The following is a 16,156-nucleotide window of genomic DNA, read 5'->3' as shown; positions in this document are numbered from 1 at the left end:
TTATTTTTCAAAAAAATGTTTTAATATTATGCTAAAAGCTTGGCACACCTATTTTGGGCAGTTTCTCCTATTCTTTTTTGCAGAACATCTCTAGCTTCATCAGATTGGATGGGGAGCGTCAGTACACAGCCATTTTCAGATCTCCACGGTGATGTTCAATCAGGTTCAAGTGTGGGCCCCCGCTGGGCCACTCACGGACATTCACGGACTCATCCCGTAGCCACTCCTTTGTTATATTTGCTGTGTGCTTAAGGTCATTGTCCTGTTGGAAGATGAACCGTCACCCCAGTCTGAGGTCCAGAGCACTCTGGAGCAGGTTTTCATCATAGATCTCTCTATACGTTGCTGTATTAATCTTTCCCTCAATCCTGAATAGTCTCCCAGTTCCTGCCGTTTAAAAACATCCCCACAGAATGATGCTGCCACCACCATGCTTCACTTTAGGGTACTGGCCAGGTGATAAGCGGTGCCAGGTTTCCTCCAGACACGGCACTTGGCATTCAGGCCAAAGTGTTAAATCTTTGTTTCTCATGGTCTGAAAGTCCTTCAAGTGCCTTTTTGCAAACTCCAGGCAGTCTGCCATGTGCCTTTTATTGAGGATTGACTTCCGTCTGGCCACTCTACCATACAGGCCTGATTTGTGGAGTGATGCAGAGATGGTTGTATTTCTAGAAGGTTTTCCTCTTTTGTTTTTATTTGTACATTTTAACTTCTTTCACGTTATCATTATGGGGTATTGTTTGTACAATTTTTAGAAAAATGTTATCCTTTTTCTGGAATAAGGCTGTAACAACAAAATGTGAAAAAAAGTGAAGGGCTGTAAATACTTTTCAGATGCACTGTATATTAGATTAAATTAGATTCAACTTGCCAGTGAGCAAAGTTTAAGTTCAGGGTCACTGCAGTTAGCTTCTAACCATAAGTGAAACTATGTATTTATATATACACAACTTAAGATGTTCATAAAATGCCTAAAAATTACATTTAATGCCCCTTATTTAGCTCAACATGTCATAACAACAAACTAACAAACAAATAACATTTACATGTCTATAGGATGGCATTAAACTTCAAGAACACTATTCCTCTCTTCTCATCCCACATAGCAAAATTTCTGAGGCCCAGATCAGGCCCGCACCTGACACTTAAATGGACCACATACTGTGTGGAATGATGACACATGGGCGGTCTGCTCCTGTTTGCCAAATTTGGGCACAAGTAAGCCAAAAGATGGCTGATTGTCAGCCATGAATAAAACAAACCAGAACACTCAAATCTTGCCTTAATTCTGGCCTAGAACCAATGATGGTATTTTTGCGGCCCGCTCCTGTTTGCCAGATTTGGGCCACAAGTAAGCCTTAGCATTGCAGCATGTACTTTAAATAAGCCAAATAAACCATAACTGGCCCTAATGTGACACATGGACAACAAGGAACCAAATAAACCATAAATGAACATTATTTGGGCCACACTAAGCTTTAAGTAAGTTATGTTACAACAGGTGATTAGGAAATATTTAGAAATGATGTACGTTGCAATTTACATATTTATTAATATTGCCAATGAAAATCCAGTACATGATAACATTTTCAAAACCTTACATTATTACATTATCAATTCAACAATGGCAGTCAATAAAGAAAAAAGAAAATAAATAAAACAACAATGCTTGAATGTCAATGCCATGTTTCAAAAAGCTCTTAAACATTTTCATGTTTATATGAAGCTCTAAGTTGTTTTATTTAGCACCAGGGTTTTGGAGAAACATTGACTCATTTCGCTGAGGACTGCGTTAGCTATATATGGTTGAAATAACAATAAATGCTTCTTGACTTGACTTGTTTCAGTTCATGAACAAAGTGTCATTGTGCACACAACTCTTCAACATCCAAACAGTCCGTTAACCTGTTGTAGTTTCCTGACGCTCTTTTCTCTTCCTCCTCTCTCTCCTGCCACCATCCCTATCCATGGCCAGATATAGCCATCTTTTGATGGAGGAATCGATTTCCTTTTCTGTGTCCTCAGGTGGTTACTCCTCACAGCCGCTGAAAGATACATGTAACATTTAACGTTCCGACAGTGTAAACTCATTCTAACTCTACAATCCAAAAAGCAACATCAAAATAAATATAAAAAAAATGTTTCCAATTATCACTTACCAAACGAAGTTCACGAAGATTAGTGAAGTGCAGCATCAAGAGTGCATTAGTGTTCGCCCATTTCTTCAACAGTGCTGGTTCCGGAAGTAGTTTTCTCATTAGATTTATTTTTATTTTATATTTTATCAATCGTGGTTTAGGCGTTATAAACCATTAACCAAACCAACCCGTTAAATTGCACACTTTGAAGAAAAACATATTTGAAAATCTAACAAAAAGACAAAGACACAAGATTGAGTGTGTAACACTACAATGAAGTAAAAACTGCGAACCCATGAACCATTGCGCTTTTCTAGATGCGACTTGATTGGTAGATTTTTTTATTTTATTTGAATTTTTTTTATTTTATTTGAATTTTTTTTTTTTTTGCGATAGTAGTTTAATTTTTAGAGTGAAGAAAAGTGAAAAATAGAAAAAAAAGAGTGAAGAAAAACCTTGTATTGTGCATGAAAAGTTTAAGAGAAAATATTAAATAAGTTTAATGTTTTTGTAGATTATAAAGGGTTTTATAATTGAATTACCATACATTTTTCTTATCTAAATGTGTGTATTAAAATATTATCACCTTACTATCTGAAATATCTGAAATTACATTTTAACTGTGGGATAAGACTGGCCACATATACAGTGAGGAAAATAAGTATTTGAACACCCTGCTATTTTGCAAGTTCTCCCACTTAGAAATCATGGAGGGGTCTGAAATTGTCATCGTAGGTGCATGTCCACTGTGAGAGACATAATCTAAAAAAAAATCCAGAAATCACAATATATGATTTTTAAACTATTTATTTGTATGATACAGCTGCAAATAAGTATTTGAACACCTGTCTATCAGCTAGAATTCTGACCCTCAAAGACCTGTTAGTCTGCCTTTAAAATGTCCACCTCCACTACATTTATTATCCTAAATTAGATGCACCTGTATGTAACTACTAACATGGCCAAGACCAAAGAGCTGTCCAAAGACACTAGAGACAAAATTGTACACCTCCACAAGGCTGAAAAGGGCTACGGGGAAATTGCCAAGCAGCTTGGTGAAAAAAGGTCCACTGTTGGAGCAATCATTAGAAAATGGAAGAAGCTAGACATGACTGTCAATCTCCCTCGGACTGGGGCTCCATGCAAGATCTCACCTCGTGGGGTCTCAATGATCCTAAGGAAGGTGAGAAATCAGCCCAGAACTACACGGGAGGAGCTGGTCAATGACCTGAAAAGAGCTGGGACCACCGTTTCCAAGGTTACTGTTGGTAATACACTAAGACGTCATGGTTTGAAATCATGCATGGCACGGAAGGTTCCCCTGCTTAAACCAGCACATGTCCAGGCACGTCTTAAGTTTGCCAATGACCATTTGGATGATCCAGAGGAGTCATGGGAGAAAGTCATGTGGTCAGATGAGACCAAAATAGAACTTTTGGGTCATAATTCCACTAAATGTGTTTGGAGGAAGAAGAATGATGAGTACCATCCCAAGAACACCATCCCTACTGTGAAGCATGGGGGTGGTAGCATCATGCTTTGGGGGTGTTTTTCTGCACATGGGACTGGGCGACTGCACTGTATTAAGGAGAGGATGACCGGGGCCATGTATTGCGAGATTTTGGGGAACAACCTCCTTCCCTCAGTTAGAGCATTGAAGATGGGTCGAGGCTGGGTCTTCCAACATGACAATGACCCATATCTTGTCTGCCGCCTTAAAAATGGTTCCATCTCCACCATAACCAAGCCATGTTCTGTTTGCATGCTTTATGGCAGTGCTGACTAAATGCCAAATTAGGGCCAGAAGTCTTTGCTTCCTGGGTTACTGTGCCATATCTTTGCAGAAACTAGCTCAGATTTTTAGGATAACTGGGTCACATTTGCGGCATTATATTTCGGCCACTTAAGGCTAACGCCTACAATAGCCAGTGCTCAGTGTGCCGTATCTTTACCAAAACAGCAAATGCATTTGCTGAAACATAACGTTCAACCACTATCTCTGTGTCATATGGGATTTGACTACTTTGCACGCGCAGATTCTTACGGCCGTCAGGAAGGTCATGAGACGCCTCTCACTGTCAAGCAGTTCCAGAAACTGCTAGAGCTTATGGCAGCTGCATCCAGTGTTATTCCACTTGGCCTGCTGTACATGAGACCCCTTCAGTTGTACTAAACTGTCAGCAGAACTTTCTTCCAGTTAATGATGTGCATGTTTCTTGTGTGTTTTTGCATTTTACCAAAATTAGGTATTTCCAGACTTTTGACAGGTGCTGTATTTCATTTATAATTGAATATTTTTTGCAATAATGTCACAAATTTAGCAGTCATTGTTTAGTGTTAATTGGTGGGGGTTCTAAAATAAAATAAGGAAAGGAAAGGAAAGAAAAGGAAAGGAAAGGAAAGGAAAGAAAAGAAAAGAAAAGAAAAGAAAAGAAAAGAAAAGAAAAGAAAAGAAAAGAAAAGGAAAAAAAAGGAAACGTGCAGGGATTTGATGCATAGAGTTAAATGATGCATTGCTAGATTTTATGTCCCTTAAATGGGAGTGTAATATTTTTCTTTTAAAGAGGATTTTGAAATTGATGTTCAGCGTCTGTTCTACATCCGGGGTATTGATGAGATTACAAGAAATACTGTCAGGATCTGGGGGTTTTCAGATAGGCTTTTGTTTTTACTTTCCTTGTGTTTCCCATTGTTCTCCACCAGATGTCGCCAGAATGTACCGAAGTGCTTCCACCGGTATCACATTAGTCCTTGCGTATTTAATGTTCACTTTTTCGTACCTGTCTCTTGCTTGCTCATTATTCTGTTGTGTCGTCCGTTTCCCGAGATTTCTCCAGTTACCTGGCATAAGTCGTCTTTGTTTGTGGGTTAGAATTTGTTGATTTGCTTTTTCTCTGAAGACTTTGCCTAGTTTGGCAAATTCTGAAAGATCTTATTTAACTATTTTTCGTGATTGTCTGCAATACACATGCAATATTTTAACCAAAAGCTTGCGACACAAACATACCATTATAGATTTGTTCCCCATTTCCTGTTTTAGTAAGGTTTATCTATTCTGAGAAAGAGTTTGTGTCAAGATTGTGTACAAAAGTAAATACACCCCTCACATATAGAAATGAAGGTTGGATATATTTTACTCAATGTGCAGCTTGTACAGCAGTACAGATTTACGGTCCTCTGAAAATAATTCAACATACAGGCATTATTGTTAAAATATCTGGCAACAAAATGTGAGCACACCCTAAGTGAACATGTCACAACTGTCCAAAGAGTCAATATTTAGTGTGAGCACCATTGTTATCTAGCACTGCCTTAATCCTCCTGGTCATGAAATTCACCAGAGCTGCACAGCTTGTTGCTGGGATCCTCTTCCACTCCTTCATAATTACATAACGGAGCTGCTGGATGTTAGCCACATGGTGCTTCTCCACCTTCCGCTCGAGGACGCCCCACAGGTGCTCAATAGGGTATAGGTTTAAGACATACTTGGCCACTCCATCTTTCACATTCAATTACTTTCAGAGGACAGTAAATCTATACTGATATACAAGCTGCACATTGACTACTCTAAAAAACACTATACTGTATTGCCAAAAGTATTCGGTCACCTGGTCATAAATATGGTCTGTGATTTTTGAGCATTGCATTCAACATCTAGTCCCAATTTGCTCTAATAATTCCCTCCACTCTCCTGGGAAGCTTTTGCAATAGATTTTGGAGTGTGCTTATGGATAGTTGTGTTCATCAGCCACAAGGGTATTATCATAAAGAGATACTAATGTAGGCAAGGAGACCTGTGGTGCAGTCAGCGTTCCAATTCTTTCCAAATGTGTTCAATAGGGATGAGATCAGAGCTCTATAGCAGGCCACTCAAGATTCCTTTGGTTTTCATTTGAATTTGGTTTAGGGCTCCAAGTTCAAGTAAATGCAACATTTTATTATAGCGCATCTAAAGATGTCCTGTACAATTGACTGCCTCCTGCTTTGTGGTAAGTTTGGAAAAGAACCACATATAGCAGGAAAGGTCAGATGACCCAATACCTTTGGCAATATAGTGTATATCCAAGTTTCATTTCTACAATATTGTCTATTGAAAACATATACTAAAATGATTGCTGAAATGTGAGGGATGTACTCACTTATTTGAGGTTCTGTATCCAATTTGCTACATCAGTGTGGTCAGGCACTAACACCAGGTGAGATAGCCATAGGCTCATTTGTTGTTCCATCCCAAAGTGTTCAGTGAAGTTATTCCACCCCAACCATGCAAATTCATGTCTTCATGAAGCTTTGTTTTTATGCGCAATGGCATTGTTATGTTGGAACAGTTTGTACATTGTTTTAATGACTGAAAATGATAAAATCACAGCATAAAAAAACATCCCATGCAATTACATTCTGGTAATAGATAAGACGAAAGAATACATATGGGTGCTTTGGTCAGGTGTCCACGAATCTTGGCCTTATACATATGCACTATACAGTATATGTACAGTATATGGTGCCTTGCTCAATGGACCAAAGATGGCAACTTGGTGGTGTTGGGATATAAACTCACAATATTTCAATCAGACGTTCAACATTTTAATCAGTAAGCCACCCCTTCCCAATCAGTTGAACTAAAATATCAAGTTTAATGTGTAATCTCAATTAGGAATGTAAAGGCTAAATCAATTATTGTTATATACACAAACACATGGAGGGTCTCAAAAGCTATGCACATGAAGTGGAAATATATTTTCAGAACATTTACACATACACAGGTAAATACACAATTTTAGAAACATTTAATCATATTTGCATGCATTCATTACATGGAGTCTGTACACTTTCATCATAACCATACAAAGAATTTAAGTGGTCATGAAATGAGTGTCAACATAAAAGGTTTTAAAAAATATAGGGCCAAATTCATATAAATAAAAAGAGCTCAAACAAGCAGTTTGGTTACAATTTAGTGCACACTTGGCTTCAAACCACGAGGTATGATTTATACATTGGCTTGTTTGAAATGTACTAATAATGAAATAAAAACAACAATAATTTTGTTTGTCTAAATTTTTTTATTAACTGTTGACACAAACCTTATTTGGCTATATTTAATGTACTAAATTGAACTTACATATTATTACAATATTAAAGAATGGGTAAAAAAAAGACAAAAAGTAATTGACATAATAATTGCTGATTACTACAAACTGTTATTAAAAACAATCACACTGCATTCTCACTAGAACATTAGAAGCAGGTGCATGTATATGAAGACATTAGAATATAATATTATTTACAGTGCATAGTCTGAAGCTGCCTACTGCATTTACTGGTAAGAACACTTAAAAGTAAAAATTGCTGCTGTGAAAAACTCCATTGGTTTTCTGAATAATCTTCACCTTTCCTTCTCATATATCAGCTGATCCACATTGATTACATACTGTTATTTAAGTAAGTATCAGAATTAGAAAACTACATTTGTCATTACAGTACATATTCATATTGTCATTTTATTGTGTTTGTCTAATAGGTATTATTTACATGGTTCAGGAATTTAATATTTAATCCTTGACAGTCTGCTATGGCTTATTTTTATTGCTTGAAAATATTGCATATATATCTTGAGAAAGTACTAAGAGCATAAAAAAGCAAAATTTTGGATATATAATAGTGCTTAATTAAAAGGTTTACATAAAGATAGAAGACATTGTATACATATATTTTTTATTTCAACGCATATTTGCATCTTTGGGGGAGATAAAAAAAGAGAGAGAAAAAGTTAAAGGCTCAGGAAAAGGTAAATATAAAAATGTGTTTATAAATGATAAAGAAGTCTAAAGAAATTAATAAAACTTGCAAGTAGTAAAACACATTATTTTGTACATTTATATTCACAACTATTTAATTTATTTCATTAATAAGACAGTGAAGGCACCATGGACCTTCCTTTTACAAAGAAATAATTATTTCATCATCAAACCAAACACCAATGTAATCCAGTGTTTTCGAGACAGTAGACATTGAGGGGGTTTGTTCCAGTGTGTTTTTGCAGTGTGTTCCAGTTTATTATTAAATCCAGTGATTTTCTTTAAGGTCCAGTGATTAATTCGATACTATAATAGTATGGTGTCAGTGTCTAAGACATAACATGAAAACAGCACTAACAATAATAATAATAATAACAACAATATACCCTCATTATAATGATCATCATTGGTTTATTATTATTAATTATGATTATGATTATGATTATTATTATTATTATTATTATTATTATTATTATTATTAACTATCAGGCTCAGTCAGCTGACTGTTCTTTCTGTATTCTATATTTAATTCCTTTTCTTTAACAAAAGAAACAAAACAAGGCCGGCAATGTATCAAACACAAGCATCACGAAAAAGAAGCACATCGTTTGAGAGGGTTGGTATTAAATCTTGAATAGAAAAATCATGCATGTAATTATTCAGTTACCCTAGTAGTTACGAGCAAATGTCCATTGCGTGGCATTTTCTTCTATGCTTTATAGAGTTACAGTTGTATCAGATATGAAAGCAGTGCAAATCATCAATGCATTATATGATGGCTTTCATTTTAAGAGAAGAAGGTATTCGATCAAACATTTCATTGTCTTTGAGGTACACATCTTATGTACATTTAATATGTAGCTCATACCTTGGAAGATGCATGTGATGTTCTTTTGTAGGTTTCATTCTTAAAGGTATAGTAGTGGTCTTAATACTGTAACTTAAAACATGTTTAATGTACATTATATTTACATTTTCAAATGAAAGATTCACACTAATAATATGAATAGGTTAAACTGGGGCAAGGAAAATAGCATAATACAATTTTCCTCTTTTTTTGTGTCTATGCCGTGTCAGTTATATCACAGGGGAAGGAGTAATCTTGTTATGAATTAAATATTTCATATAGGTAACATGGGTAAAAGGGCATATTTAGTTTGACAATTGAGTTTCAGTCACCTTCTCTTATTGTTAAGAGAAGTGTTTTGAGAAAATCTACACTACAACATCACAAATAAAAAGGTCATGAAAATGGCTCAAACGAGGGAATGAGGAGAAAACCAATATTTGACTTTTTAAGACATTCCCCTTTAAGTGCATCTGCTTTGAATAATAAAATAGTAATTAATGAATAGTGTAGTGTCCTTTATCTTCTGTTTTTCAGACCCAGAACAGCCAACCTCACCCTGTGCAAAAGGAAGAGTGGGTCAGTAGCATGCTTCTTTAAAGTTCCCAAAATGATAGAGATAAAATCATACACACTGCCTGGCCAGAAAAGTCACACATGAATATTGTGTTGGGCCGCCTATTGCTTTAATTAGGGCACACCTTCACCGATGCATCATTTTGACAAGCTTATGCAATGGCACTTTTATTTTTATCCAGAGAATTCTTCTTTTTTTTCTTTCGGCTTCTCCCATCAGGGGTCGCCACAGCGAATCATCCATCTCCATACCCCCCTGTCTTCTACATCTGCCTCTTTCAACTTAACTACCTGCATGATTTCCCTCACCACATCCATAAACCACCTCATTGGCCTTCCTCTTTTGCTCCTTCCTGGTGGCTCCATCCTCAGCATTCTCCTACTAATATACCCCATGTCCCTCCTCTGCACATGTCCAAATCATCTCAATCTTGCCTCCCTCACCTTGTCTCTAAAATGTCCTACATGCGCTGTCCCTCTAATAAACTCATTTCTAATCCTGTACATCCTCGTCACTCCCAACAAAAATCTCAACATCTTCAGCTCTGCTACCTCCAGCTCCGCCTCCTGTCTTTTACTCAATGCCACTGTCTCTAAACCATACAACATCGCAGGTCTCACCACAGTCCTATAAACTTTCCCTTTCACTCTTGCAGATACCCTTCTATCACAAATCACTCCACTCTTCTCCACCCACTCCCCCCTTCTTCACTGTTTTTTTTTCACTTCTCTAACACACTCTCCATTACTTTGCACTGTTGACCCCAGGTACCTGAACTCCTCCACCTTCTCCACCTCTTCTCCACTTCCCTCCCTCTCATTCACACACATGTACTCTGTCTTACATCTACTGACTTTCATTCCCCTTCTCTCCAGCATGTACCTCCACCTCTCCAGGCTCTTTTCCACCTGCTCCCTACTCTCACCACAAATAACAATATCATCCGCAAACATCATAGTCCATGGAGACTCCTGTCTGACCTTGTCCCTCAACCTGTCCATCTCCACTGCAAACAGGAAAGGGCTCAGAGCCGATCCTTGATGCAGTCCAATCTTCACCTTGAACCAGTCTGTCGTTCCTACTGCACACTTCACTGCTGTCACACTGTCCTCATACATGTCCTGCACCACCCTCACATACTTCTCTGACACACCAGACTTCCTCATACAATAATACACCTCTCTCGGCACCCTGTCATACGCTTTCTCTAAATCCACAAACACACAATGCAACTTCTTCTGACCTTCTCTATACTTCTTCATCAACATTCTCAAAGCAAATAATCCATCCGTGGTGCTCTTCCTCGGCATAAAACCATACTGTTGCTCACAAATTTTTACCTCTTCTCTCAGTCTGGCTTCCACTACTCTTTTCCATAACTTCATGGTGTGCCTGATCAACTTTATTCCCTTGTAGATACTGCAGGTCTGCACATCTCCCTTATTCTTGAAGATCGGTACCAGCGCTCTCCTTCTCCATTCCTCAGGCATCCTCTCACCTTTCAAAATCTTGTTGAACAACCTAGTTAGAAAACTCCACTGCCATCTCTCCTAAACATCTCCATGCTTCTACCGGTATATCATTGGGTTTTCACTCTTCATCCTTTTAATCGCTGCTCTCACTTCCTCCTTGCTAATCCTATCCACTTCCTGCTTCACCATCTGCACACAATCCAACCTTCTCTCTCTCTCTATTTCATTTTTCTTGTTCATCAGCTGCTCAGAATACTCCCTCCATCTTTTTGTCCTCACTAGTCAACATATTTTCATCTCCATCCTTTATTGCTCTAACTTGCAGCACATCCTTCCCAGCTCGATCCCTCTGCCTGGACAATCAGTACAAATCATTTTCTCCTTCCTTTGTGTCCAAATTCTCATACAGATCCTCATATGCCTTTTCCTTGGATTTTGACACATCCCTCTTTACCTGCTGCCGCATCTGTACTCCTGCCCATGTAGATGTCACACCAAGTACTTTTTTAGCTGCCTCCCTTATCACTTCTGTAGTAGTTGCCCAACCATCCAGCACCTCCTCACCACCACCGAGCCTTTTGTCTGACCTCGTCCTCCTTCAGTTTCCACCATCTTATTCTTCTTTCAGTCCACACTCTCCTCCTCTTCTTCTTCACCTCCAAAACCATCCTACAGACCACCATCCGATGCTGTCTAGCTACACTGTCCCCCGCCAACACCTTACAGTCTCCAATCTCCTTCAGGTTGCATCTCCTACATAGAACATAGTCCCCCTGTGTGCACCTTCCTCCACTCTAATACGTCACCCTATGATCCTCCTTCTTCTTAAAATAAGTATTTAATCCAGAGAATTCTCATATACAGTATATGTATGAACATGATGTCCCATGCTCCCTAAACCACTCTTTCACAGTTTGAGCATGATGAATCCTGGCATTGCCATCTTGGAATATGCCTGTGCCATCAGGGAAGAAAAACAATCTATCTGGAACAGGGTAAATTTCAATCAGACCACATGTCCTTTTTTCATCGCTCCAGAGTCCAATCTTTATTATTCCTAGTAAATAAAGAAGTTTTCTTAAGGTTTAGTTCCAATCTTTTGATTTGTCTTTGCATTGTGCCTGTGGAAACGCTCTTAATTTCACACTTAAATCTGTTTTTTTGGGTTTTTTTTTGCTTTCACCCAACTTTTATTTATTTAAAAAAAACTAACACCACAGACCAGGAGATATGAGAGGTAAACCATTCATTCCCTTTATTATAATTGCAGTCCTTAGCTGCAATGTCATATTTTCAGTATTGGAACTATAGTCAACGTTTGTGTATGTACACATGTTGTGGGATCTGCTTATTGAAAATGTAACATTTTATATTATTTCTTAGCAAAAAAACGAAATGACATAAATAACTAAAAAAAAAATTTGTTCATTTTGATGAACGAGATTCAAAGAAACAAGTCGCTAAAATGATCCGATCTTCCCATCACTAAAAGCTACTCACTGCATCAATTAGGGTTAAATAGCTTGTTAAAAGCAGAAACACAATAATCAATAAAGTAATTGTTCAATTAAAGGCTAAAGGCTTAGTTGAATTCAGTTGGTGACCTTTTTTTTTGGCCAGGCAGTGTATAATATATAATGTGTACTTACAAAGACTGACACCCGGAAATGGTAGACGGCATCTTGGAATGATCCCAGTGGAAGAGACCACAAGTGACTGATCCCCTAAAATGTCAAATATTTGGCATCATTATTTTAAAAAGATCGATTTAAAAGCACTTTATATATAATGTGGGTTACATATTCAACAAATTGTTACCTTTGTAAAAGAATCTTTGCTTTCAGAAAAATCCATGTCTGTGTGGTTTGGGCAAAGACGCCCTCTAGTGATACTACACTTCCACACCCAGACAATTTCAGAGAACCTGAAAGAAAAGCAACCATCTGAATACACTAGGCTAGTCACACACTGTGTACAGTACTACATATACTAGTGGACTAATATATTTACAAGTTACTACTATAGCATTTAATAATCAGTGAAAAGACAGTAAGACAGTAAGGACAGTTTAGAAAATATGGCTGAGAATTTAATCCGGAAAAGTACAGATCCAATTTTGCAATCAATGGCGCAGGACTATTGTTTATGAACAGTTAAATTTATATACATTGAAATAAAGAGGTGTTTTTTTTAATCCCACTTATTTTTAAGGAAATTATTTGTAAATTTAGACTTAGATTTACTTTATTGATCCCGTGAGGATAATTATTGCATTACAGCAGTAGCAGGTTACACAAACAGTAGTTGGGGAGAAAAAAAAGTAGAATGTAATTAAATAATTTAAACTTATATAAATAAATACAATATTGCAGATTGTTGCATAAAAAACACAGTTCAAACTGGCAAAAAGAAAGAAAAGAAGAAAAAATTAAATGTGCAAATTGTCAGTGCGTGTATGTGTGCATAAAGTGACAGTGAATAGTGGGATAAATATATAAGTTGCTATTATCATTTGTTATATAGAGGGGAGTCCTTCTACAGTGAAATGGTATATGGTAGGAATGAACAGTTATACTTCCTGTCATTTAACATAAAATAAAATTGTGATAAAATACTTGTATTGTGGCACAGTGGATTCCTTTGTGACCAATGTTGTACAAAAGACTGCTTTCAGAGCAACGGGTTGAACGTCAGTATTCAATTTAACTCAGTGAGTTTAGTGACAGATCAGTAGTGTATGCCAGCTCAAAGAGGCTGATCCACTTGTTTTTAGACGCTGCTTAGTCTGGAGTTGAATATGGTGGAAATGCAAGCTCATTCAGACAAGTGCAAATTAAGATTTGGCAAAACATTTTCTTACTTTCTTATCTAATGTTTATAAATTAGTTCAAGGGCACAGCAGTGGCAGGATTGTGGTGGTGGGATTTAAACACATGACCTTCTGATAACATGTCCAACAACTTACCCACTGAGCTACCATTTCCACCCGAAAGGATATACAGATTTTATGCAAATATGTATTCATGATCGTCAACAACAGCCTTGAAAAGCATAAAGCTGTTCATTTTTGTATAGCATCAGCTGCCCACTTGTGTCCCTAATGTGGTTGTTATATAAAAAGAATTTTGCAGAGAGGGTTTTTTTTTTTTACAAATTAAACTATCTTGAAACGGTTTTTATATTGTCGATGGCGAATTAAATACTCTTTTAAGAATTACGATTCAAGCTCGTTCAAACCCCTAGCCCCCTAGCACACTAGCACTTAAAAAAGCCAAATGCACTGACCTCATATATAGAGTGACATGATTCATTGATGAATTTTGACTCCTGTGCAGAAATAAAGTGTAGCTAGAGACAGAAGAAATATGCAGGAATAGAGAGAGACATCTTGTTAATAATTTTACAAAACATGGGATTAAACATACCAATGCATTGAATATACACAGGATTGACTGTGGTTTGCAATAAATATTTTTGCAAGTGGAACTACCTTATTAGCCAGAGAATTTCCTAAATTTCCTATTATAACATTAGAACTAACCAAATATATGAATAATTATTTACTAATGTTTACTTTGAAATAGACATGATCTACTGGCAAGTTGAATAATCTTCTATTGGGTTTATTGTAATCTCAAAATGGGAAATACTATACAATTGACATAAATTGAAGTTATTGCCGTGTGAAATAGTAAATATGAATAGGCAGTAACTACAGTACCAGAGTTTGAAACTGAATAAATTATTAAATATCTCACAAACAGACTTATAAAAAAAGACCGACCTGCAACTGTGTGAAGAGGCACAGTTCAGTGTCTTCAATTCCTGATTAGTTTCAACAATGTAAAGTTTATTCAGGGATGGCAGGAAATGTCCACCTAAAGGGGAAAAGCAGCTTGAGACCACGAATTTTGAATAGTGAAACTATGAAACAACACTCATGTATATTATGTGTCTATATTGTTTGTGTGAGTGCATGTGTGTGCATGAGTTAAACTGCAAAAGAAAGATACCCTGAGTGTGTGTGCTGCGTTGCCTGCGTGGCCCAGGCACACGGTTATTGCCTCCTGTATCCATATTTGACGGAAGAGGAGTTTTCTTGGACTTGCTTGCGGAGAGGGGGGAGGAAGTGTGACTCAGCCTGTTTCTACTCCTGCTTTCTTTATCCAACCCACGAGACTTTGCCTTCCTATTTACACTGGCCATGGTGGGAGCAGGACTACTGGAGACTGAGAGTAAAAAGAGAGAAACATTTAAAATAAGTACGTCATTGCATACACTGAAATGTTTTCAGCTTTTTTGAGAATGACGCTTTGTGTAGGAGCTAATTATATATGGGATATTTAATGAAAGACGACTGATGGCATGAAAGCATAAATGAGTTTCCTCGCTAAACAAATGGTTGAGTGTAAGTGAGAGAACAAGCCTAGGCCACAGACATACTGAATACAGCACTACACTTCCACCAAAAGCAAAGCCGGGGTGTGGGTGCAATGTCAATCAGTCTTTTTCATTCTTTCTGCTGCACTAAAATACATTTAAATACTCTGTATTTATAGACATAAAATACATTTTGATGGGTTTTTGGAATCGATGTTCAGCATTGAGTCATTTAGTTTTGTTTACAGATTTAAAAAGTGGTATGATAAGGATTTACCTGATAAGGATTGGTTGGTGCTTGGCTGTAGGTTGGCAGTAGCTGATTGGTTGTTTATGGCAGTTGTTGGAGGGCAGCAGATAAGGCGTTTTGGCAAAGTTGTAGAGGTGGAGTCCATGTCTATAAGAAACATTTAAGAGATCTCATGACTCTAACTCATATCTTTATTTATATATATATATATATATATATATATATATATATATATATATATATATATATATATATATTAGGGCTGTTAATCGATTAAATCTAGATGAGTGTATTGAGTTTACTCACGATTAATCACAACTTAATTGCACATTTTTCTCTGTTTTACAACAGGTTATAAACCTTAAACTTTTATAAAAAAAAAAAATTAAAAAAATGTATACTCTAATTAACGTAGACATGGACAAATAAGGTAAGGTTTAGAGTAATTACAATGTTTTAAATTATGTAAATCATCTGGACACCAAACAGAACTTTTGCTATGTTTCCACATTTTAATTGTGTACATCTAGCAGATTTTGGTGCTTGATTTGAGACTTGGCGCATCAGTATATAATACATACATATATCAGTAAAACAAATGTTTAGTGATTAAAATGATTTTTCAGTGGAGTTTTTTATTTTATTTTTATATCTAAGTAAAGAAAAGACATCGTAAATAAATCTATGTTGCATT

At 36.8% G+C, this 16,156-nt stretch overlaps 1 protein-coding gene across 5 annotated transcripts in view; it reads right to left on the bottom strand.

The window, feature by feature from the left end:
• Positions 1 to 8,013: 8,013 nt before the first annotated feature.
• myrf (myelin regulatory factor) overlaps positions 8,014 to 16,156 on the bottom strand; it is a 30,400-nt gene continuing 22,257 nt past the window's right edge. For all 5 annotated transcript variants that reach the window (XM_046859263.1, XM_046859261.1, XM_046859265.1 and 2 more), the window contains 7 exons: positions 15,490 to 15,609; positions 14,846 to 15,061; positions 14,617 to 14,710; positions 14,118 to 14,180; positions 12,651 to 12,756; positions 12,482 to 12,556; positions 8,014 to 9,342 (listed from right to left, as the gene is read on the bottom strand). In XM_046859263.1, coding sequence (XP_046715219.1) covers positions 9,247 to 9,342; positions 12,482 to 12,556; positions 12,651 to 12,756; positions 14,118 to 14,180; positions 14,617 to 14,710; positions 14,846 to 15,061; positions 15,490 to 15,609 — 770 coding nt within the window. In that variant the 3' untranslated portion in view covers positions 8,014 to 9,246. The remainder of the gene's footprint in view (positions 9,343 to 12,481; positions 12,557 to 12,650; positions 12,757 to 14,117; positions 14,181 to 14,616; positions 14,711 to 14,845; positions 15,062 to 15,489; positions 15,610 to 16,156) is intronic.

The sequence above is a fragment of the Silurus meridionalis genome, chromosome 10 (assembly GCF_014805685.1).
Source record: "Silurus meridionalis isolate SWU-2019-XX chromosome 10, ASM1480568v1, whole genome shotgun sequence".
Taxonomy (NCBI): domain Eukaryota; kingdom Metazoa; phylum Chordata; class Actinopteri; order Siluriformes; family Siluridae; genus Silurus; species Silurus meridionalis.
This window is presented reverse-complemented; position numbering and strand designations above follow the sequence as displayed.